Genomic DNA, 22,874 nt, shown 5'->3' with positions numbered 1-22,874 from the left:
AACAAGAGGGAGCGTGGGCTTTAATGGCAGAGAGAAAGGAGGGTCAGGGCAAAACTGGGAGGCAAGATCAAGCCAGTATCTTAGATGCCTGTATACAAATGCAAGAAGTATGGGTAATAAGCAGGAAGAACTGGAAGTACTAATAAATAGATACAACTATGACATTGTTGGCATCACTGAAACTTGGTGGGATAATACACATGATTGGAATGTTGGTGTGGATGGATACAGCTTGCTCAGGAATGACAGATGGGAAAAAGGGAGGAGGTGTTGCCTTATATATTAAAAATGTACACACTTGGACTGAGGTGGAGATGGACATAGGAGATGGAAGTGTTGAGAGTCTCTGGGTTAGGCTAAAAGGGGTAAAAAACAAGGGTGATGTCGTGCTAGGAGTCTACTACAGGCCACCTAACCAGGTGGAAGAGGTGGATGAGGCTTTTTTTTAAACAATTAACAAAATCATCCAAAGCCCAAGATTTGGTGGTGATGACGGACTTCAACTATCCAAATATATGTTGGGAAAATAACACCACAGGGCACAGACTATCCAATAAGTTCCTGGACTGCATTGCAGGCAACTTTTTATTTCAGAAGGTTGAAAAAGCTACTGGGGAGGGGGGGAAGCTGTTCTAGACTTGATTTCAACAAACAGGGAGGAACTCATTCAGAATTTAAAAGTAGAAGGCAGCTTGGGTGAAAGTGATCATGAAATCATAGAGTTTGCAATTCTAAGGAAGGGTAGAAGGGAGTACAGCAAAATAGAGACAATGGATTTCAGGAAGGCGGATTTTGGTAAGCTCAGAGAGCTGATAGGTAAGGTCCCATGGGAATCAGGATGGAGGGGAAAAACAACTGAGGAGAGTTGGTAGTTTTTCAAAGGGACACTATTAAGGACCCAAAAGCAAGCTATTCCGCTGGGTAAGAAAGGTAGTAAATGTGGCAAAAGACCACCTTGGCTTAACCATGAGATCTTGCATGAGCTAAAAAATAAAAAAGGAGTCATATAAAAAATGGAAACTAGGTCAGATTACAAAGGATGAATATAGGCAAACAACACAGGAATGCAGGGGCAAGATTAGAAAGGTAAAGGCAAAAAATGAGCTCAAACTAGCTATGGGAATAAAGGAAAACAAGACGACTTTTTATCAATACATTAGAAGCAAGAGGAAGACCAAGGACAGGATAGGCACACTGCTCAGTGAGGAGGGAAATTTGGAAATGGCAGAGATAATGACTTCTTTGTTTCGGTCTTCACCGAGAAGTCTGAAGGAATGCCTAACATAGTGAATGCTAATGGGAAGGGGGTAGGTTTAGAAGATAAAATAAAAAAAGAACAAGTTAAAAATCACTTAGAAAAGTTAGATGCCTGCAAGTCACCAGGGCCTGATGAAATGCATCCAAGAATACTCAAGGAGCTAACAGAGGAGATATTTGAGCCTCTGGCTATTATCTTTGGAAAATCATGGAAGACGGGAGAGATTCCAGAAGACTGGAAAAGGGCAAATATAGTGCCCATCCATAAAAAGGAAATAAAAACAACCCAGGAAACTACTGACCAGTTAGTTTAACTTCTGTGCCAGGGAAGATAATGGGGCAAGTAATTAAGGAAATCCTCTGCAAACACTTGGAAGGTGGTAATGTGATAGAGAATAGCCAGCATGGGTTTGTAAAGAACCACAAATCACGTCAAACCAATCTGACAGCTTTCTTTGATAGGATAACAAGTCTTGTGGATAAGGGAGAAGCAGTGGATGTGGTATACCTAGACTTTAGTAAGGCATTTGATACGGTCTCACATGATATTCTTATCGATAAACTAGGCAAATACAATTTAGATGGGTCTATTATAAGGTGGGTGCATAACTGGCTGGATAACTGTACTCAGAGAGTACTTATTAATGGTTGCCAATCCTGCTGGAAAGGTATAACAAGTGGGGTTCCGTAGGGGTCTGTTTTGGGACCAGCTCTGTTCAATATCTTCATCAACGACTTACATATTGGCATAGAAAGTATGCTTATTAAGTTTGCAGATGACACCAAACTGGGAGGGATTGCAACTGCTTTGGAGGACAGGGTCATAATTCAAAATGATCTAGACAAATTGGAGAAATGGTCTGAGGTAAACAGGATGAAGTTTGACAAAGACAAATGCAAAATGCTCCACTTAGGAAGGAACAATAAGTTTCACACACACAAAATGGAAAGAGACTGTCTAGGAAGGAGTACGGCAGAAAAGGATCTAGGGGTTACAGTGGACCACAAGCTAAATATGAGTCAACAGTGTGATGCTGTTGCAAAAAAAGCAAACGTGATTCTGGGATGCATTAACAGGTGTGTTGTGAGCAAGGCACGAGAAGTCATTCTTCCGCTCTACTCTGCACTGGTTAGGCCTCAACTGGAGTACTGTGTCCAGTTCTGGGCACTGCATTTCAAGAAAGATGTGGAGAAATTGGAGAGGGTCCAGAAAAGGGCAACAAGAATGATTAAAGAACATGACCTATGAAGGAACAAGAACATGACCTATGAAGGAAGGCTGAAAGAACTGGGTTTGTTTAGTTTGGTAAAGAGAAGACTGAGAGGGGACAAGATAGCAGTTTTCAGGTATCTAAAAGGGTGTCATAAGGAGGAGGGAGAAAACTTGTTCACCTTAGCCTCTAATGATAGAACAAGAAACAATGGGCTTAAAATGCAGCAAGGGAGGTTTAGGTTGGACATTAGGAAAAAGTTCCTAACTGTCAGGGTGGTTAAACACTGGAATAAATTGCCTAGGGAGGTTGTGGAATCTCCATCTCTGGAGATATTTAACAGTATTTAACAAATGTCTATCAGGCATGGTCTAGACAGTATTTGGTCCTGCCATGAGGGCAGGGGACTGGACTCGATGACTTCTCGAGGTCCATTCCATTCCAGTCCTAGAATCTATGAAATAACCAGACACTTTGGGATGAAATTAAAAGGAAAATTTAGGCTGAGTATCAGGAAATACTAATCCTCCTAGCAGTGATGATAAGATAATGGACGAAGCTTCTAATGGAAATCTTTGGAGACATGTAAACAAGAGAGTACAAAGTACTAGAAATTCTATTATAGGGAACAATCCTGCATCTAAGTGTCTGGATTCCGGCTGTATGGCAAGTTGGTCAGATTGTTACTATTATTTCTAAATTCAATGTAAATGGCTTTCAGTCATATTCATATAGAAACAAATTCTCTTCTTGGATATACAAGATCAATGGGAATGGCATACATACTTTAGAAGAACAGAATTTGACCCTGGATATATATAAACATGATCAGATATTTTAGAAGAGCTTATGTCACAGGGTGGCTGACCTCTTGAAATGAAATAGGCAGGGCCGCCCAGAGGATTCAGGGGGCCTGGGGTCTCAGAGCGGAAGGACCCCCCCTGCCACCAAATTGCTGCCGAAGACCCGGAGCGGAAGAAGCTCTGGGGCCCCAGGCCCCACGTGAGTTTTTCCAGGCCCCCAGAACAAGTGAAGGACCCCGCTCCAGGGCCCCCCAAAAACTCTTGTGGGGGCCCCTGTGGGGCCCGGGGCAAATTGCCCCACTTGCCCCCCCCTCTGGGTGGCCCTGGAAATATGTCCAGCATCTCTTTGCTAGAACAGGTGCTCCCAGTTTGGCCAATGAAGAGGGCATGGCAGCACTTGGGGCTATGACAATTCAGGCTTTCAGTAAGCAAGGGGGATCAGGAGTAGCAGGGAGTCCCCTGGGAGAGACAGCAGTAGGAACCTGCTGGGGAAAAAGGGCCTCCATGGAGAAAGTGCTGGGAGATGGTACTCAGCAAAAAAAGGCAAGGAAGAATCCTGCAGGATGCTCTGATGGAGGAGTGATAGAGAAGCAAAGTGGAAAATCCCCTGGGAGCAGTAGCCAAGGGTGGGCTGAGGAAAATTGCCTGGAATGAGACTCTCGCCTGACAATGGATCCTTTGTGTGCTTATAGGTCATCTACCATCAAACCATTGCAATTAAGTTTCCAAAAGTGCTCAATATGCAGCAGCTCCTATAGAGAACAAGGGGAGCTGCTAAATGCTGAGCACTATTGAAAATCTGGCCACTTCACTGGAGTGGACCAATGGGAGATGAACCCTTTTGAAAATCTGGCTACATTTTTATACCCCGATGAGAACAATGGGAACTGCTTGGCTGTTGAGATCTTCTAAAACTCTGGCTCGGAAACTCTGATGTGCAAAAATAAACTAGCTTAAAACCTAAAATCATGCCTAAACACAGACTAAAATAACTAAACTCTGTGGTATTTAAATGCATCTTATCTTTTAAAATAGTGGGCGGTTTGGTGGAGGGAGAAATTACTATCCAGAACCCTTCATACGTTTGCCTCTGTTTTCCATTAGGCCTGCCAGCTCCCAATTCCAAACTAAGTTGGACTTTTTCTCCTCCAACCATCACTAACTTGCTCAAGTTTTAAACAAAAAAATAAATGCACCATCTTATATTTAAGCACTAATGTTGCATAACAAGGATTCAATCTGTGAAATATGCCTGTGCGAACAATAGCTTTAACACAGTCTGAACATGCATTAACTAAGACAAGTAGCACTACAGTCTCTTTGCTTAAAGCAATCTGTATTTTGCTAGGAAGATCAAGTCAGCAATAAAATTCCTTCCTTTCCCTTTTTAGGCACCACAATGGGAAGCAGCACAGCAATTGACCTATCCTTTTGGGCAAAACATCAACAGAGATCAAGAGTTGATTTTCTTTGCTGCTGCTGCTGCTGCTACAAATATGGTGTTCACATTAAACAGGTGCACTGATAAATTATGCAACTATCATTTTGGTCATGCATGCTCTCATGGCTTGTGGTGTCTGAGCATTGCATTCCAAGCTGTATTATACAGGTTCCCATCTTGAAAGGAGTTCCAGCACAGGGACACCTTCTGAGCCCTGTCTTCTGCAAAAGTGAAAGAATATGTACTATGATACGTACTTGGCTGATGGCAAGACAGATTAAATAACTATCATATAGTTATAACACCATCATGTTGCTCTGTACTGTGATTCCTATGTTGCTTGTCTGCCACTTTCAGTGATGGTGTGGGCTGGGAGCACAAAGTGAACAGTGTATATAGACCTGGTGAGGGTGGGAAGATGGGGCACCATTGCTTTGTTCAACAACCAGGAAGCAGCACAGATGGTCTTTGAATGTAGTCCTGATTAGCTGTCCATGGCGTGAAGGATGGTAGCTTTGATGCAGGGACTTGAGAGTTGTGTGATGGAAGCAAGGAAAACAAAACAGGCATTGATGATCAGTCCCTTCTTTAACTGCTAAGTATGGGCCATGAGTTAGGGAGACCCTGTGTGGTGACATTAGAGGCAGCTCAGGTTGTGTTGAGCCAGTATGGGTGCTAGACAGCCAGGAAGAACTATATATGATCTTGTCTGCATCCATTAAACTCACTTTAGAATTTTCTTTCTATCATCTATCTAGATTTTTCTATAGATACTACAGTGATGGGTGCGAGGGGTTAAATAACCAAGTTTTGTATCTTCTCTGCCAAGGAAATCCACAAGGCTCTCTTAAGGGTACAGAGGACCCCACCTTAGACGAAAAATAAATTTGCCTTCTAACAACGGTTGAATTCTGTTGTTGATTTTTTTGCTTCTTTGACATGACTATAAATGTGCCGAGTAGAATTTTTCATAACAATTCAACTATTCTGTTAGAGTTTGGCTTTGGTGTTTGCATTCTGAATCACATCTTTCTTGTGTGTAATTGATTGATTCATTCATTCTGCACAGCCATTCCAGCATCTATGAAAAATTACTATTTTTCAGTATTTAAATAAATAATTGGTAGTACTTTATCTAATGCATGTTTAGAGATTGCCAAACCAAATAAATAGTAATAATTCCATCCCCAACCCTTTTCTCATTTCTAGAACCAATCTGGACCTGAACATTCTGAAATATTTGGTTAAATTTTTCTCTCCAATCATTATTTTTGATTTTCACATTCCTTTATGTTTCCACATTTCAGCTGGAAGCAGAAAAGTACCCCTCCTTCAGTATCAGATACAGGAGGCAACAGAAATCTCATGAGTGCCTGTGCTCACAAAATTTTTAGCCAGATTGTGTTGAAATCAATGGAGATACATTAGGAATAATTTGGCTAAAGATGCTTAAATATCTTCGATAGACAAAATTTGGATGATTTATGTGACCAGAACAAAAAATCTGGCCTTTTTAAAAGAGTCACATATCACTAGATAATATTTTATACAAAAAGGACAAGTTATTTTTAATTATCTGTCAAGGTATCAGGAGATCTTCACACACTGGGCACCAATAAACTAAAATGTGCTCTTAAGGGTTATACTCACATTTCCAAGACCATGACGATGTTGGCTTTTTCTTCAAAGGCATCTACACACTGGACAAGTTTTGGATGATGTAGACAGTTCATGATGCCGATTTCCTGCCTTATATTTTCTTTATCCTTAGCTGAATATGCTTTGAAAAATTTTCCTGCCCAAACTTTTCCAGTTTTCTTCTCAACAAGTTTAAAGACTTGTCCAAATTTCCCCCTGAAAATATATAACTATTTCCATGAAATGGTTTTAATATTTTATGGCCTACTAAGACTAAAAACAAAACTTAATTAAAACCTTTTTCAGAATGGTTAACTCAAATCTTGCACTGAAAACACATGATCACACGCATTAGTCCAAGTGCTGTTCAAGACTGAAACTGGGCATACTAATTTGCAAAATCATCTTGACGAATATTACATTCAAAAGGCAAGATCTTCACATAGTATATAAGGCTGGGGCTCTGTTCACGTCAAGAGAGCTATGCTGATCTGAAAGAGGTGAGGATCTGCCCTGAAGGCTCAGTTCTGCCCTTAGCTAGACTGGTGTGTATCACCAGTCACAATAAAAAATAAGCACCTATGCTTGTACACACTGATACTACAAGCTAAACACCTATACACACTTATGTATCTAAAATCCTATGGCAGTCCAATGCTCCCTAATTAGAGAGAGTCTTTACCCTCTGATGCACATTACTCCAACTAGCATCCATTACAGCTACACATACATGTATAGAAAGAATGGACTTCTAGGGCAGCGGGGTGGAGGTGGTGCTCTCTCCCCGCCCCAAGTGGGGGCTGGCCCAGGTCCTGGCACATGGGACTGGCACGAGCTGCCTGGCATCACCACTCATCCCCCCTGAATGTTCCTCCATGCCCCCCTAGTGGGGCATGTCTCAGTTTGAAAACCTCTGTTCCAGGGGCTCCAGAATTATTACTTCAGGCTACAATTGCTAATGTGAGTTTACTTACAATTCCACCTTAACTGTAACCCTTACAAGTGGAAAACACAACAAGGCACAGCTAGTTTTGTTATAGAGAAGAATATACAGAGGTAGAATCCTATGGCCTTGATTGCCAACAGCAAAACAAGTCCCTCAAAGTGTGTCCTGTCATACGATTTGCATACTCACAAACATGAGTACTGATACATACAGTCCACTTAATCATTGACCTTTAATGAGCAATACTATTAATGCTTTTGCTTTTGGGATTATGACCACTGTCAACAAAGACTGTACCCTACCACCAAGGAGTAGGGTTTATTCTCATTAGCACTAATGGATATAATGGAGCTGTAAGTGCACAGTGGGTTTCTCCCTTCCAGACAGATTTCAGAGCAGAGAATAAAAAATGAATCATCTAGCATTTATAGGCTTCATTCTCCTCACCAGAAGCACATGCAATGCCTATTTTAAAATGTCAGTTAATGGGAATGAAGAGCTTTTACGGAGACAAAACCAGACCCCTTTAGAATGTATTTTTTTACTGCACACAAGCAGCCCAGCTAGAATGCTATGACCGTAAAGGCCCATACTGTACACATTTAAGAATGCATCCTCCTAGCTCTCTATAGCCTTAGAAACACAGCATTCCAAGGGCTGAAACAGGAAACCTAATAGTCTACTTACGATCCCAATCTTTCTTCAATATCGTAGAACTCTGCAACTTTTTGTTGTGTATTTATAGTAACTGTCCGATAGTCAACCTCTGTTTCTTTCTCTTCTATAAATGAGGATTAAGAACTGTGATTAAAAAAATCATACTACATGTATTAAAAATATAGAGATTCATTTGCTCTGATGAAATTATGAACTTCTTACCATCATCGGATAGCTCAGCTTCATCTTTAGGTTCTATAAAGAAACGGGGGGTGGGAGGAGGGAGAAAGAAAAATTGAGATGATTAACTCCTGTCTGCATAGGATGTATATGCTTAAAGAAAGCAATCTTATCCCCAAATTAAGATCCTTTGGGTAAACAGTTAATGTGACAGTTAGGTACCAAAAGGCAGCCATCTAACAGGGTATGCATGCTAAATATACAGTAAAAATCTGTTCAGGTCTCAATGTACTAAATTAAAATCTGGTAGCAGAAGCCAGGCACTTCTGTTGTCATCAGTGTAGAATATCCTTTGAAGAGAAACCATCTGGTTTATATGTCTACAAGGCACATAAAATGTAAGGAATCAGATCATTGGATTATTTAATAGGCTGCCTTCAGAATGCTTCAGAGAAAGGGAAAAATAAAACAATTAAAATTATTAAGTCCACAAAGCCCCTAATTGTACAATGCTTGTGTATAGGGAAAATACATTTCTTACTCTCACATCCAAACCTAAAAGTGTAAAAAACAAAGCAAAAACCTCTGAGAAAGGCTGTTCTTGGAAGCTGTCCTACCAATTTTGCAAACCTAGAGCTTTGGACAGTTCAGATAACACCCACATTTTTTGGCGCTTATCTGAAATGAATTGCCTAGTCATGTAGGCCCAATTTTTTCAACAGAACCTCAATTCCAAATGTACAACTGTTTGCAGGCACAAATCTTTACAAATCCAGTAACGCAAGTGAAGTCAGCATACAATTTAGAGCAGTTCTAAGTTACTGCTTGAAATTGCTCCTCAGGACTATACTGGTTCTCAGTGGCCTGAGGATCTGTGAGTTGTAATGTTTCACAACTATCAAGGCAGCTCTCCATCCAAATAGCTGGACCTGATTATCTGACTCTCCCCACTGAGTTTGTACATCCTAACCATGTGACTTAACCTCTTTGTGCCAATGGATTTACACTATTTATTATTTATACCAGCGGTCCCCAACCTTTTCGTCTGGTGGGCGCCAGACGAAGGACTGTGGCGGCGGTCGAGCATCCGCCAAAATGCCGTCGAAATTCAGCGGCATTTCAGTGGCAACGCCTCTCGATGACGTCGCTTGTTGGTGGCAAGTGGCGTCATCAAGAGGCATCGCCACCGAAATGCTGCCGAATTTCAGCGGCATTTCGGCAGATGCTCAACAGCTGGCCAGGACGCAGGCGCATTTACGGGACCACTGATTTATACAGAGCCCCAATACATTCTAGGTTCTTTTCAATATAAAGCTAAACTCAGTGTATGGTAATAAATAGTAGGGATGGGTGAAGGATGGAGGGCAAGATACACAGTAATAAGATTATAGAGTTATGTTACATAGACATCTTTATGTGACAACAGAGATGAATTTAATAGAAACATAGAATATCAGTTGGAAGGGACCTCAAGAGGTCATCTAATCCAACCCCCTGCTCAAAGCAAGCCCAATCCCCAGACAAATTTTTACCCCAGATCCCTAAGTGGCCCCCTCAAGGATTGAACTCACAACCCTGGGTTTAGCAGGCCAATGCTCAAACTACTGAGCTATCCCTTCCCCTCAACACCCAGCAGATGTTGATGAATCTGCAAACTGGTAGCCAGACAAGTTGAGTGGACTTAGCCAATCAACAGAAACCCCAACACCCCCTCTCCCTGCTGTGTTTGTGATATTTACATACTTGCAGCAGAGACAGACTGGTTCGCAGTCTGCCACTGCAGCAGGGAAGCAAGAAAGGAAGATTGCCCTCCTCCACTCTGTGGGAGCTGTGCTCAGCTTTTCTGCCCTGGAAGTCACACTTACATTGAGCACTTCACATTTTCCTCCCCTTTTAAGGGCTGCATGAAGGAGCAGATCCCATCCTCTTTGCCAATAGCTGTGTCTGCCAAATGTCGCATGGCTAGACTTGTTGTGTATGCAACATGCACATCACTGCATCAAAGACTTGGAATGGGAGCCTTGTGGTCCATGGGTGGAAGCTCTAAGTTAGTAAAAAGGTACATCTCCTCTGTGGTTGAACTCACTGAAGCTAAGCAAATGTCTTCCTCAGCTGGAAACCAGTGTTACCAACTGAACATCAAAGCTGGCCATGCATACTTTGCTTCTTTATGACTTATTACATTACTTTAGCAATGTTGAATCTGGACTGATGGTGAATATACGGCAACCTGCCCATTTCACTCTCACAATAATAATACTTTGCACTGCTAAAGCACTTTCCATTGGAGGGTCTCCAAGTGCTTCACCCACATCATGAGACCTCAACATCCCTGTGAGGCAGGCATTATGCCTCTTTTTAGAGATGGGCAAACTGAGGCTAAAGCTATGTCTTCACACCCAAAAAGCTGTGTTTTTACAGTGAGATAACTAATGTGCATTAGCTATCTCACTGTAAAATCCTAGGGGAGACAAGGCACTGTAGTTTTTAGTGGAATACAGCCAGGTGGATGGTATAGTATTTGCCACACCCTAGTTACAATTATCAGAGGGGTAGCCGTGTTAGTCTGGATCTGTAAAAGCAGCCAAGAATCCTGTGGCACCTTATAGACTAACAGACGTTTTGGAGCATGAGCTTTCATGGGTGAATACCCACTTTGTCGGATGCATGTCATCCGACGAAGTGGGTATTCACCCATGAAAGCTCATGCTCCAAAATGCCTGTTCGTCTATAAGGTGCCACAGGATTCTTTTTTCCTAGTTATAATGCAGCAAAAACTACCAGCATCTTGTCTCCTCTAGTATTTTACAGTGAGATGACTAATGAATGTTAGTTATCTCATGTAAACCTTGACACACACCTTTTGGGGCAATGAAGGCATAGCCTTAGTTACTTGGCCAGGAGTTTACAGTGGTGAGAACTTAAAAGACCTGATTTTCAGGTGTGTTGAACACCCGCATTTCCCACTGACTTCCATTGGAATTGTTTGGGTTCAGTATTACTGAAAATTAGGCCTTAAGTAACTTGCCCATGTCAACTGTAGTGTCACGAACAGAACCCTGGAGTCCTGGCTTCCAATCTCCTGCTGAAATCACTAAATTACACCGTCTCCCTGATACAAGGACAGGTTTCAGAGTAGCAGCCGTGTTAGTCTGTATCCGCAAAAAGAACAGGAGTACTTGTGGCACCTTAGAGACTAACAAATTTATTTCAGCATAAGCTTTCGTGGGCTACAGCTCACTTCTTCGGAGGCATAGAATGGAACACACAGACAGGAGATATTTATACATACAGATATTTATACATACACACATATTTATACAATATCTCCTGTCAGTGTGTTCCATTTCATGCCTCCGAAGAAGTGAGCTGTAGCCCACAAAAGCTTATGCTGAAATAAATTTGTTAGTCTCTAAGGTGCCACAAGTACTCCTGTTCTTTTTGCTGATACAAAGAGTTATCTTTGTACAGTGGGTTCTTTACTCAACCCATATTATTGTTATCATTTGTTATTTGTATTGCAGTACTTCCTAGGTGCTAGAGCCCTACTGTGTCAGGGATTGTAAAAACATAACATCTTCTCTCTTCAATTAAAAAAATTATGTTGATTCCACCCATCACAATCAATGATAGCTCTTGGAAGTGCAAAAGCAAAGGAAGAGTCTGACAGTTTCCAAACTTAAGTGTATTCTTCCAGCAACCAAAGAGAGGAGGCATTCCAACACAGGGAATTTTTGTTATCAACAGCCAGCTCTGTCCAGCTTTCTTACAAATTTACTGCTTTCTTCCCCTGGAGAGAAAATTGATCCTTGATTTATATCAACCTTTCAGATTTTCTTTTAATTAGTGAGAGAGAGAAAGTAAATAACTAATATAGCACCAATTTAGTTGCTCAAGGAACAGAACAAATTACTTCTGCATGGAAATATTTGACAAAAAGCTGTGGAAAATCTTACAGTGCTGCACCATTGTGCAGTTATTTTGCCCCGATGTGTCACTAAAAGATAATATTACAAACTCTCTATGGCTTTATTTGAACCAGGTAAGAACACAAAGCACTGCATACATAATATACTTCAAAACAAGAATTGAGAGCTGAAACACTCCCCAAAGGCAAGCAGTAGGAGATATGGAAAAGTAACTTGTTCTCCTTTATTTTCCAATTCTGGACTTTTCAGTGCCCTGCAAGCGCCTAAAAGAGGTCCTCCACATGGCTGCTTGCCAAAGATTGCCGATCCCTGTTCTACACTATGTATGTGTGCATAAAGATACAGGCATGCAATATAGAATTTATTTGTTTGCGCAGCTGCAAATGTTTGTTTCTTTGTTTTTTGACGTATGGGCCTTGTTCAGTGTAAGTTTCAGGATGCTTAAGCTCTTCTCTTTGAAGCTTCTCCACTGATAAAGGGTCAAGGGAAAAATGTTGAATGGTGGTGGAAAATATCCGCAAGAGCACATAAAACAGGAGTAAAATATTCTGGAATGGTAACTGGCTCAAAAATTCTTTAAAAATTGGCTATTCGTATAAGGTGCCAGTTGGACAGCACAGTGCTGGAGACTGAAGTTTTCTGGATGCAGATCAGGCACCTCATGGGCAACTGTGGCACAAAATCTCCCACGCTGATTCACTAACATGCCTCAGATCTGAAGTCTCTACGTATGAGAGGTTAATTTAGCTTCCCTGCCCTTAGCTTCTCCACTGAGGCTGCCAACAAATGTACCAGCTGGTGTCAATTGTGGTGATGTTTTTGGTGATGTTTTCATTACAAAGTAGACAGAGGCTACTGATTCATTTCCCAGAAGTCCCTAACCAGCATTCTCAAACAGGATTAAATCTGAACCCATAATTCTTGGGTGAAACGTTCCATATCTCACTACAAGTATCCTGAGCTATAGAAACTTATTAACAAATACAGATAAGCATACATAAACAAATGCAGTTGAGACAGAATTCATTGCATTCATAAAACAGACAGAACAATATTGGCCCAGATTTTCCAAGTTCAGAAGACACAAAAATTGATCTGCCCAGATACCCAATGGAAGCATAAAAATGCCTCACATCAAGCATTAGCATCTCAAATTTCAGGCATTGACACTCAAACCACCAGTAGCAATGTGCAAATGTATATTGGCAATTGGCTGCACCAACCTTGAAAAATCCTGGGCCGTTCTCTAATAGAGTTTAATCATTTTTCTCAGTAAGGACTAACCTTCTTGTTTCTCTCCTACTTTTACCAGTTCTGATTCTTGACTGGGCTCACTTATGCCATACACATTAGCAGCTCGCACCCGGAATTTGTACTCCCGGTCAGCCAGCAGGGACTTGACATTGTAAGAAGTGCTCCGGCAAGTAGTGAGATCTGTCCATTTGTTATCCACTGAGTTCCAGATTTCCACAGTGTAAGACTGCACAGCGCTTCCACCATCATAAGAAGAGCCATACCAAGAGAGAGTGAGGGAAGAACTTTGTATGTCCGAGGCACAGGGTTTTCCGGCTGGGGGATCAGGTTTATCTGCAAACGAGGACACACATACAAATATACATTAGATCAAACAAATTAATTCTGCCACCTACTACCTCATTAATTGTTATTTCACCCACCTGATCCACAGAGCCCTTTCATCCTCAACTTTGACCTCTTTTGTTCTGTAATTGTTACATCTAGTTAGATCTATACTGAACATTTGATAGATTGTTTATTAAAATGAGTGTAATAATAGGATATATATCTATCTCCTAGAACTGGAAGGGACCTCGAAAGGTCGAGTCCAGCCCCCTGCCTTCACTAGCAGGACCAAGGACTGATTTTTGCCCCAGATCCCTAAGTGGCCCCCTCAAGGATTGAACTCACAACTCTGGGTTTAGCAGGCCAATGCTGTTGCTAACTTTCACGTTTTTATTGACAGTCTCAGAATGTTTTGTGCTTCCATAAAACTCCTGGAGTCACTTTAGTAAAGAAGCAAATTTATATGGTTGCAGAGAAAAAACTTGAAAACATGTGTACCCGAAAGGCTAAAAAACTAGAAGGCAAGTAAAAAGAATTACAATTTTATCTCAGAGTGGCTCTTCTGATTTTCTTCAAACCTTCCCTGAATAAATTCTACCATGGGTTGGGATATGAAGTGTGAAAACAGGCTTATACAATGGGCTTTTTAATCTTCAACCTTAAGCACGGAGCAACTGTTTCTCAATTAGGGGTTCACTCCTGCAGCTCTTAGTTGCACGAGTAAAGCCTGCATGATGGCTTTGGAGGATAGGATTAAAATTCAAAATCATCTGGACAAACTGGAGAAATGGTCTGAAGTAAACAGGGTGAAATTCAATAAGGACAAATGCAAAGTACTCCCAAAGGCACAATCAGTTAGTTGCACACATACAAAATGGGAAATGACTGCCTAGGAAGGAGTACTGCAGAAAAGGATCTGGGGGTCATAGTGGATCACAAGCTAAATGTAACTGCTGCAAAAAAAGCAAACATCATTCTGGGATGTATTAGCAGGAGTATCATAAGCAAGACATGAGAAATAATTCTTCCACTCTACTCTGCGCTGATTAGGCCTCAACTGGAGTACTGTGTCCAGTTCTGGGTGCCACATTTCAGGAAAGATGTGGACAAATTGGAGAAAGTCCAGAGAACAACAACAAAAATGATTAAAGGTCTAGAAAACATGACCTATGAGGGAAGATTGAAAAAAACTGTGTTTTTTTTAGTCTGGAGAAGAGAAGACTGAGAGGAGACATGATAACAGTTTTCCACTCAATAAAAGGTTGTTACAAGGAGGAGGAAGAAAAATTGTTCTTGTTAACCTCTTAGGATATGATAAGAAGCAGTGGGTTTAAACTGCAGCAAAGGCGATATAGGTTGGTCATTAGGAATAACTTCCTGTCAGGGTGGTTAAGCACTGGAATAAATTGCCTAGGGAGGTTGTGGAATCTCCATAATTGGAGATTTTTAAGAGCAGGTTAGACAGACACCTATCAGGGATGGTCTAGATAATACTTAGTCCTGCCACAAGTACAGGTGACTAGACTAGATGACCTCTTGAGGTCCCTTCCAGTCCTACAGTTCTATGATTCTATGTGCCATTTGCATGCTGCTCTGGTTAACGACACAAAGACGCGTCTCATTTCTCCTGGCTCTTTCCAAATTAAATGTAACGGTTAACTCAGAAGTTAAGTAGATAAATGCTTTTCTGAGATAGAAAGATGCTGACGCTTTTGTTTTTAAAATTACTTATTAAAAAGAATTATGATAAATTCTTCAGAAAACCTGAAAGAATGCAGAATATCTTGTGCTGGAGTAATCCTCTCAGGACTGCTCTTAAAAGTAAAATCTACAAGATAATGATGATGATGATCTGGATGAACTAATGGCCAAAGATTGATTAGTAACATCAGGAAAAGGGAATAAAGTCCTGTGTAAAGTGAAAGGGAAGAGGTGGAGAGAGATGTTCTGTGGTGATGCAATTGTCTGTGTAAAATATACATTGGTACAACAGATGAGTATGTGTGAGGTGCTGTATAAACACATAGTAAAACACTGTCCCCACCCTGTAGATCTTATAATCTAAGTAGACAAAACAGACAAAGGGGGGGCGTCATCATTCCCATTTTATAGGTGGAGGACGTAGGCACAGAGGCACCTGTCTAAGTTCATACATGAGGTCAGTGGCAGAAAGAAAAATTGACCCTCTACCTACTGAGTCCTAAGCCAGTGCCTTAATTATGAGACCTCATTCAGCATCAGGGTGCAAGATGATGCAAGGTAAAAAACACTATTTCTTCCTTTCGATTCCTCTTTTTATAGATCCCACCCCAAGCTCCAGGCTCTCACACAACTGTTACATAACCACTACAATTTAAAAAAATATATATCACAGAAATATGCCTAAATCAACCATGGCAATACTGGACCAAAGTGACAATCACAAAGACTTTGCCTTGCTTGTTTCTGTGGGTTGCTTTCTCTCTGTGCCCCTCAAGAGTATAAATTACACCAATGTATACCCACTTGCCAGTCAGTAAATTACACAGTTTACAGTAATCTGACATGTAACAGACACCACCATTTACATGCAGTGTTGCTGTAGCTGTGTCGGTCCCAAGATAATAGAGAGACAAGGTGGGTGAGAGAGAGAATAGCTCTCTGTATGCTTGAAAGCTTGTCTCTCACCACACAGGAATGGGGGCAAGGGGGAACAACTTTGGCTCTTTTTGTCTCTAGTTCAAAAAGAGAGAGAGAGAAGCAACCAGTTTTGCCAGCTCTCACGATTTTCTCACAAGTCTCACAATAATTACTGTTTTCCTTGAAGCCCCAGCTCCTGGAGGCAAGTGGATATATGTTGATTTCAGCCTTTACTCTTAAAGAACAAAGTAACTTTCTGGCCCTCGTGGCTGTGGAGAAAGCTACAAAATGTGATCCCAGGGTACCCTAAATGCTCAAAAAGCAGAAGGTAAATAAAAAGAACACCAAATCTATTGTGCTTACATAATCTCATGATTTTAAAGCCAATCTCATGATTTTTGGTGAGCCTGACTCATGATTTTTGAGCATTTGGGGTTGGCAATACTGAGCAACCCAGCATGTAGGGGTCTGCATCAGGCAGGGACACTGCCAGCTCCTGAGCCTCTATGGCCCCAAGAACTCCCAAGGGAAAGGGTTAGGCTGATCAAGGGCAAAGCTGACCAAGGGGGAAGAAGCTCCATGTTGCAGCCCACATCATACACTGAAGCAGAAGGACGCTGGGCAATCCAAGGGGCTCAGACCCGAGCCCAACGAATGCCCTGGAGCGACAAGGAAACTAAGGCAGGGACATGGGTTTAGTGTTTTCTGATGATAAGTACACTTGTGTGCTTTATATGATTAAATAAAAGAGCAATAATGTGCTAGTTTCTGGGAACAGTGTCTGACTGTGAGCTTCATAAATACTGCATGCCTCCAGGGAAAGTGAAACCTTCGTAGTGGAGTTCTGGGAGAGGAAGTGTTTAAGTATGGGTGAATCTGAAGGCTTAGCACTGTGCCCAACAGGACCAGGCAGCTGGACAGTGGGTTCCAGCTCTCAGAAGGAGGTGCCAGACAGAAGTTCTGCACACAGAGTGTGCGCTTAGGGACCCCAAGATTCAGGCACTGGCTGGATCCATTCAGTGGCTGGGGCCTGGTCTACACTACGCTTTTAAACCGATTTTAGCAGCGTTAAACCAATTTAACGCTGTACCCATCCACACAACGAAGCCCTTTATATCGATATAAAGGGCTCTTTAACTCGGTTTCTGTACTCCTTCCCAACGAGAGGAGTAGCGCTAAAATCGATATTACCATATCGGATTAGGGTTAGTGTGGCCGCAAATCGACGGTATTGGCCTCCAGGCAGTATCCCACAGTGCTCCACTGTGACCGCTCTGGACAGCAATCTGAACTCGGATGCAGTGGCCAGGTAGACAGGAAAAACCCCGCGAACTTTTGAATTGCATTTCCTGTTTGTCCAGCATGGAGCTCTGATCAGCACAGGTGGCAATGCAGTCCCAAATCCAAAAAGAGCTCCAGCATGGTCTGTACGGGAGATACTGGATCTGATCGCTGTATGGGGAGACAAATCTGTTCCATCAGAGCTCCGTTCCAGAAGACGAAATGCCAAAGCATTTGAAAAAAATCTCCAGGCTATGATACAGAGTCCACAGCACAGTGCTGCATGACATGTGTAATGGAAAGCCAAAGAATCAAATGGATGCTCATGGAGGGAGGGAGGAGGTAATGAGGACTCCAGCTATCCCACAGTCCCCGCAGTCTCCGAAAATCATTTGCATTCTTGGCTGAGCTCCCAATGCCTGTAGGGTCAAACACATTGTCCGGGGTGGTTCAGGGTCTATCTCGTCAATTAACCCCCCCTCCCCCTCCATGATATAAAAGGGGAAAAAATCGTTTCTTGACTTTTTTATATGTCACCCTATGTATACTGCATGCTGCTGGTAGACATGGTGCTGCAGCAGTAAACAGTAGCATCCTCTCTCCTCCCCTCCCCAGTGGCAGACGGTACAGTGCAGTAGGACTGATAGCCGTCCTCGTCATGAGCCTGTGAGTGCTCCTGGCTGGCCTCAGGTGAGGCCGGCCGGGGGTGCCTGGGTAAAAATAGGAATGACTCCCGGTCATTCCCAGTAGATGGTACAGAACGGCTGGTAACCATCTTCATCATAGCAACTGGGGGCTGAGCTCCATCAGCCCCCTCCCTTTCATGTGTAAAGAAAAGATTCTTTACTGCCTGGACTATCATAGCAGCAGGATGCTGGGCTCCTCTCCCCCACACCGCTTAATGTCCTGCCTGGACTATCATAGCAGCTGGAGGCTGCCTCCCCCTCATTTTATCTCACTAACAAGTCAGTGTTTCTTATGCCTGCATTCTTTATTACTTCATCACACAAATGGAGGGGGACACTGCCACAGTAGCCCAGGAAGGTTGGGGGAGGAGGGAAGCAACGGCTGGGGTTGTTGCAGGGGCACCCCCCGTGAATGGCATGCAGCTCATCATTTCTGCGGGATCTGATACGGAGCGGCTGTGCTCTCTGGTTCTCTAGTACACTGGTTCTCTAATACACTTGCCCTATATTCTAGGCAGGACGGACTCTATTTTTAGATACCATAAAGGAGGGATTGACTCGGGGAATCATTTCCATTTTTGTCTTTGCGCCCCGGCCGACCTCAGCCAGGGGCACCCATGACAGCAGCAGACGGTACAGAACGACTGATAACCGTCTCTGCTACCATGCAAAGGCAAATGAATGCTGCTGTGTAGCGCTGCAGTACCGCCTCTGTCAGTGGCATCCAGTACACATACGGTGACAGTGACAAAAGGCAAAACAGGCTCCATGGTTGCCATGCTATGGCGTCTGCCAGGGCAATCCAGGGAAAAAGGGCGCAAAATGGTTGTCTGCCGTTGCTTTCCCAGAGGAAGGAATGAATGACGACATTTACCCAGAACCACCCGCAACAATGATTTATGCCCTATCAGGCACTGGGCTCTCAACCCAAAATTCTAAAGGCAGAGGAGACTGTGGGAACTATGGGATAGCTACGGACTAGCTATCCACAGTGCAACGCTCCAGAAAACGACGCTAGCCTCAGACCATGGACGCACACCGCCGAATTAATGTGCTTAGTGAGGCCGCGTGCACTTGACTTTATACAATCTGTTTTACAAAACCGGTTTATGTAAAATCAGAATAATCCCGTAGTGTAGACGTACTCTGGAAGTGTAAAACACCTGGGTATCCAGGGCCTCAGAGGCTTTGATTCCCCCCCTCACATCAGTCTTGTGGTGGATGGAAAGAGGCACCCAGACAGATCTGTGACATCCCCTAGTGCTGCAGAGTGATGACAGTGTAAAGTAAAAGGGGATATTTTGATCAAATTATATTAGTTCTGTATTAGTGCTAAATATTCAGGGTTTTTTTTTAATTGAAACAGGGACAATTTTCTCTCCACTGAATACTCATCACTTTTGTGCTTTGACTGGTTTAACTTAGCCAGCGCCTTTTTCTTTTTTTATTTTTATAATTTCCAGTTCACCAATAAAAAAAGAGTTCCTCAAAATGGAATGTAAAGGGTTATAACTTTTAATGGGGATAAAGAATTTTCAGATGCACTCACCACGAGCATCTCCAGCAAGAAGATAAAGAGATTTAATAATTTAGGTTATCTGTACTCATTTCTTGGCAACACTTAAAACACCATTCCATTAGGAGTCGTCATTATACAGCAAACCTCTAATTAAACCCCGAAATATCAGAAACCAGATGCAATTTTGACCTTAACTCCAGAATGGCTTATTGTCCTTCTTATTTGTTAAAGATTCAAGGCCTGATCCTCTGGTAGCATAAATGGGGTGTTAAAGAGGGCATAAATTCAATTTACATCCACTTTTAGACCCCTTTATATTGCTAGACTGGTGTAAAACTGCCTTCATGTAAATAAGAATCTGCAGTGAGACTCTTTACAGGTCCAATTTCCCATTCCAGAGTACTTTTTCCAAGGCACTGATGTATTATAATTTATTATTTCTATTATGGTAATGCCTATAGTTATCAACAGAGATCAGGATCCCTTTGGGCTAGGCACTGCACAAACACATAGTAATAACCTAGCCCTACTCAGAAGAGTTTACTATCTAAATAAATAAGACAGATAAAGGGAGTGAGAAAGGAACTATTATCATCCCCAATTTACAGATGGGGAACCAAGGCAGAGAGAGACAAAGTGACTTGTCCAGGGTCACACAGAAAGAGTGAGGCGTTGAGACATGAATCCAAATCTCCTGAGTCCCAGTCCAGTGACTTAACTACAAGACCATCCTTCTTCTCCATCTTATTAGCACTATTGGACAACCTCCTCTTAGCAATGGATAGAGGGCAGAACTCAATGCTCCCATCACTCACCCTATTAGCAACATTCTACAATACAGCACAGCATATGACATTGATGGAGTACATGGGTCCAATCACAAAACTCTAAGAGTGGTGATAACTAACTGCTCCTTTTTGCTACAAATCATTGTGTCTGGCAATACCACTGAGATCTACCCTGCCTCTCTCCTCTTCAAAATCCACCTGAGATTGTGTGGAAAGGTGCTGAGATACCACAGGCTCTGCTGCCAATAAATGCTAGTGACTCCCCTGCTGTATTTCTTGTGAACACCTTCATCACAAAGATGTCCCAGTGCCTACAAGAGACCAGCACCTGGATAAAGAACAGCTGCTTCAAACCAAACCAAAATAAGCAAAGGGAAATCACTTCGAAGAACTAGCTGGGACACCGACTTTCTGCCATTTCAGAGGCATTTACCAAGGTTTGTCAAAGTAGCGTGAAGCCATGGGGTTATGTTGGACACAAGACTAAGTGTGGACAAAAAATGACCAAAAAAAAAAATGTCTTCTTCCACCTTTAGCTTGCTATGAGACTTTACCCTCTCCTGCAAGGGGAGGAGATGGCCACAGTGATCCACCTCTACAGTGGGATACTGTAATTCAGTATCTTGCCTCAAAGTTGGAAACAACACACAGAGGCTCTAGTTTGTGTGGACCGAGCAGCCTGCCTCCTCAGTGGGACAGGCTGCCATGAGTACATCACTCCTGCACTCTGCACTGGCTCTCAACCTGCTTCCGCAGCCAAGTTGAGGCTCTGGAGATGATCTCCAAAAAAAAAAAAAAAAAAAAAAAAAAAAAAATCAATGGGCAGCTACATTAGTGACCTCTCCAACCAAGACTTGAACAAACAGCTGCAGTTCTCGTGGACTGTGTAGCTCACAAAACTCAGGACAAAGTGTGCAAAAGCCAGAGATAAGACAAACATTCCTTGTCAAAAGGGCTTGGCTGTGAAGCAAATTACTAGACAAATTAGACTCAGAGTCATAGACTTTAAGGTCAGACAGGACCATTATGATTGTCTAGTCTGACCTCCTGTACAACGCAGGCCACAGAATCTCACCCATGCACTCCTGTAATAAACCCCTAACCTGTGTCTGAGCTACTGAAGTCCTGAAATCATGGTTTAAAGACTTCAAGGTGCAGAGAATCCTCCAGCAAGTGACCCGTGCCCCACGCTGCAGAGGAAGGCGAAAAAACCCTAGGGCCTCTGCCAATCTGCCCTGGAGGAAAATTCCTTCCTGATCCTGAATATGGCGATCAGCTAAACCCTGAGCATGTGGGCAAGACTCATCAGCCAGACACCCAGGAAAGAATTCTCCGTAGTAACTCAGATGGGGTGGGATCTAACATCTCATCACAGGCCATTGGGCATATTTACCGCTAATAGTCAAAGATCAATTAATTGCCAAAATTAGGCTATCCCATCATACCATCCCCTCCATAAACTTATCAAGCTTAGTCTTGAAGCCAGATATGTCTTTTGCCTCCACTGCTCCCCTGGGAAGGCTGTTCTAGAACTTCACACCTCTGATGGTTAGAAACCTTCATCTATTTTCAAGTCTAAACTTCCTGATGGCCAGTTTATATCCATTTGTTCTTGTGTCCACATTGGTACTGAGCTTAAATAATATCTCTCCCTCCCTGGTATTTATCCCTCTGATATATTTATAGAGAGCAATCATATCTCCCCTCAGCCTTCTTTTGTTTAGGCTGAACAAGCCAAGCTCTTTGAGTCTCCTTTCATAAGTTTTGAGTTTCATAACCACAGGTTTTCCATTCCTCAGATCATCCTAGTAGCCCTTCTCTGTATCTGTTCCAGTTTTAATTCATCCTTCTTAAACATGGGAGACCAGAACTGCACACATGATTCCAGATGAGGTCTCACCAGTGCCTCCTTATTTCTTATTTAGACTAATCCTAATTCTGATTGCCTCGAGAATGCTCCACCCTTCTGATAATTGTTCCCACCAGAAGAAAACCCAAATAAAAACAAAATGATGCAAGAAGAACTTCCTTGAACCCAGGAATAGAGAAGGAGCATAGTACCGCCAGATGACCACTACAGGACATGCACTGCAGATCTAATTCCCCTGTGCTATATAAAACAGAGGATCTAATCTAATTTAAGCATTTTTGGGGTACAGTCACATGACATTATCTGGGTAGCTCAGATAACTACTCAGTGATTCATTTTACCATGCCTACAAAAATTACTCTCAAATACAGACTGTATGACATAGTTTAGCCCTGACTATGCAGAGAATTTGCAGATGCTCCCTTCATTTGTCTGTTTTGTTTCTCACCAGTTTACTCCACAGGATTT

The 22,874-nt window shown here is 42.4% G+C and overlaps 1 protein-coding gene across 4 annotated transcripts in view; it reads right to left on the bottom strand.

Annotated features, from left to right (window-relative positions):
- Positions 1 to 22,874, bottom strand: part of MYLK (myosin light chain kinase) — a 331,910-nt gene that overhangs the window by 26,986 nt on the left and 282,050 nt on the right. For all 4 annotated transcript variants that reach the window (XM_030579826.1, XM_030579827.1, XM_030579828.1 and 1 more), the window contains 4 exons: positions 13,347 to 13,649; positions 8,176 to 8,208; positions 7,984 to 8,077; positions 6,363 to 6,566 (listed from right to left, as the gene is read on the bottom strand). In XM_030579826.1, coding sequence (XP_030435686.1) covers positions 6,363 to 6,566; positions 7,984 to 8,077; positions 8,176 to 8,208; positions 13,347 to 13,649 — 634 coding nt within the window. The remainder of the gene's footprint in view (positions 1 to 6,362; positions 6,567 to 7,983; positions 8,078 to 8,175; positions 8,209 to 13,346; positions 13,650 to 22,874) is intronic.

This window comes from Gopherus evgoodei, chromosome 11 (genome assembly GCF_007399415.2).
Source record: "Gopherus evgoodei ecotype Sinaloan lineage chromosome 11, rGopEvg1_v1.p, whole genome shotgun sequence".
Taxonomy (NCBI): domain Eukaryota; kingdom Metazoa; phylum Chordata; order Testudines; family Testudinidae; genus Gopherus; species Gopherus evgoodei.
Note: the sequence above shows the minus strand (reverse complement) of the source record. Positions and strands in the feature narration are given on the sequence as shown.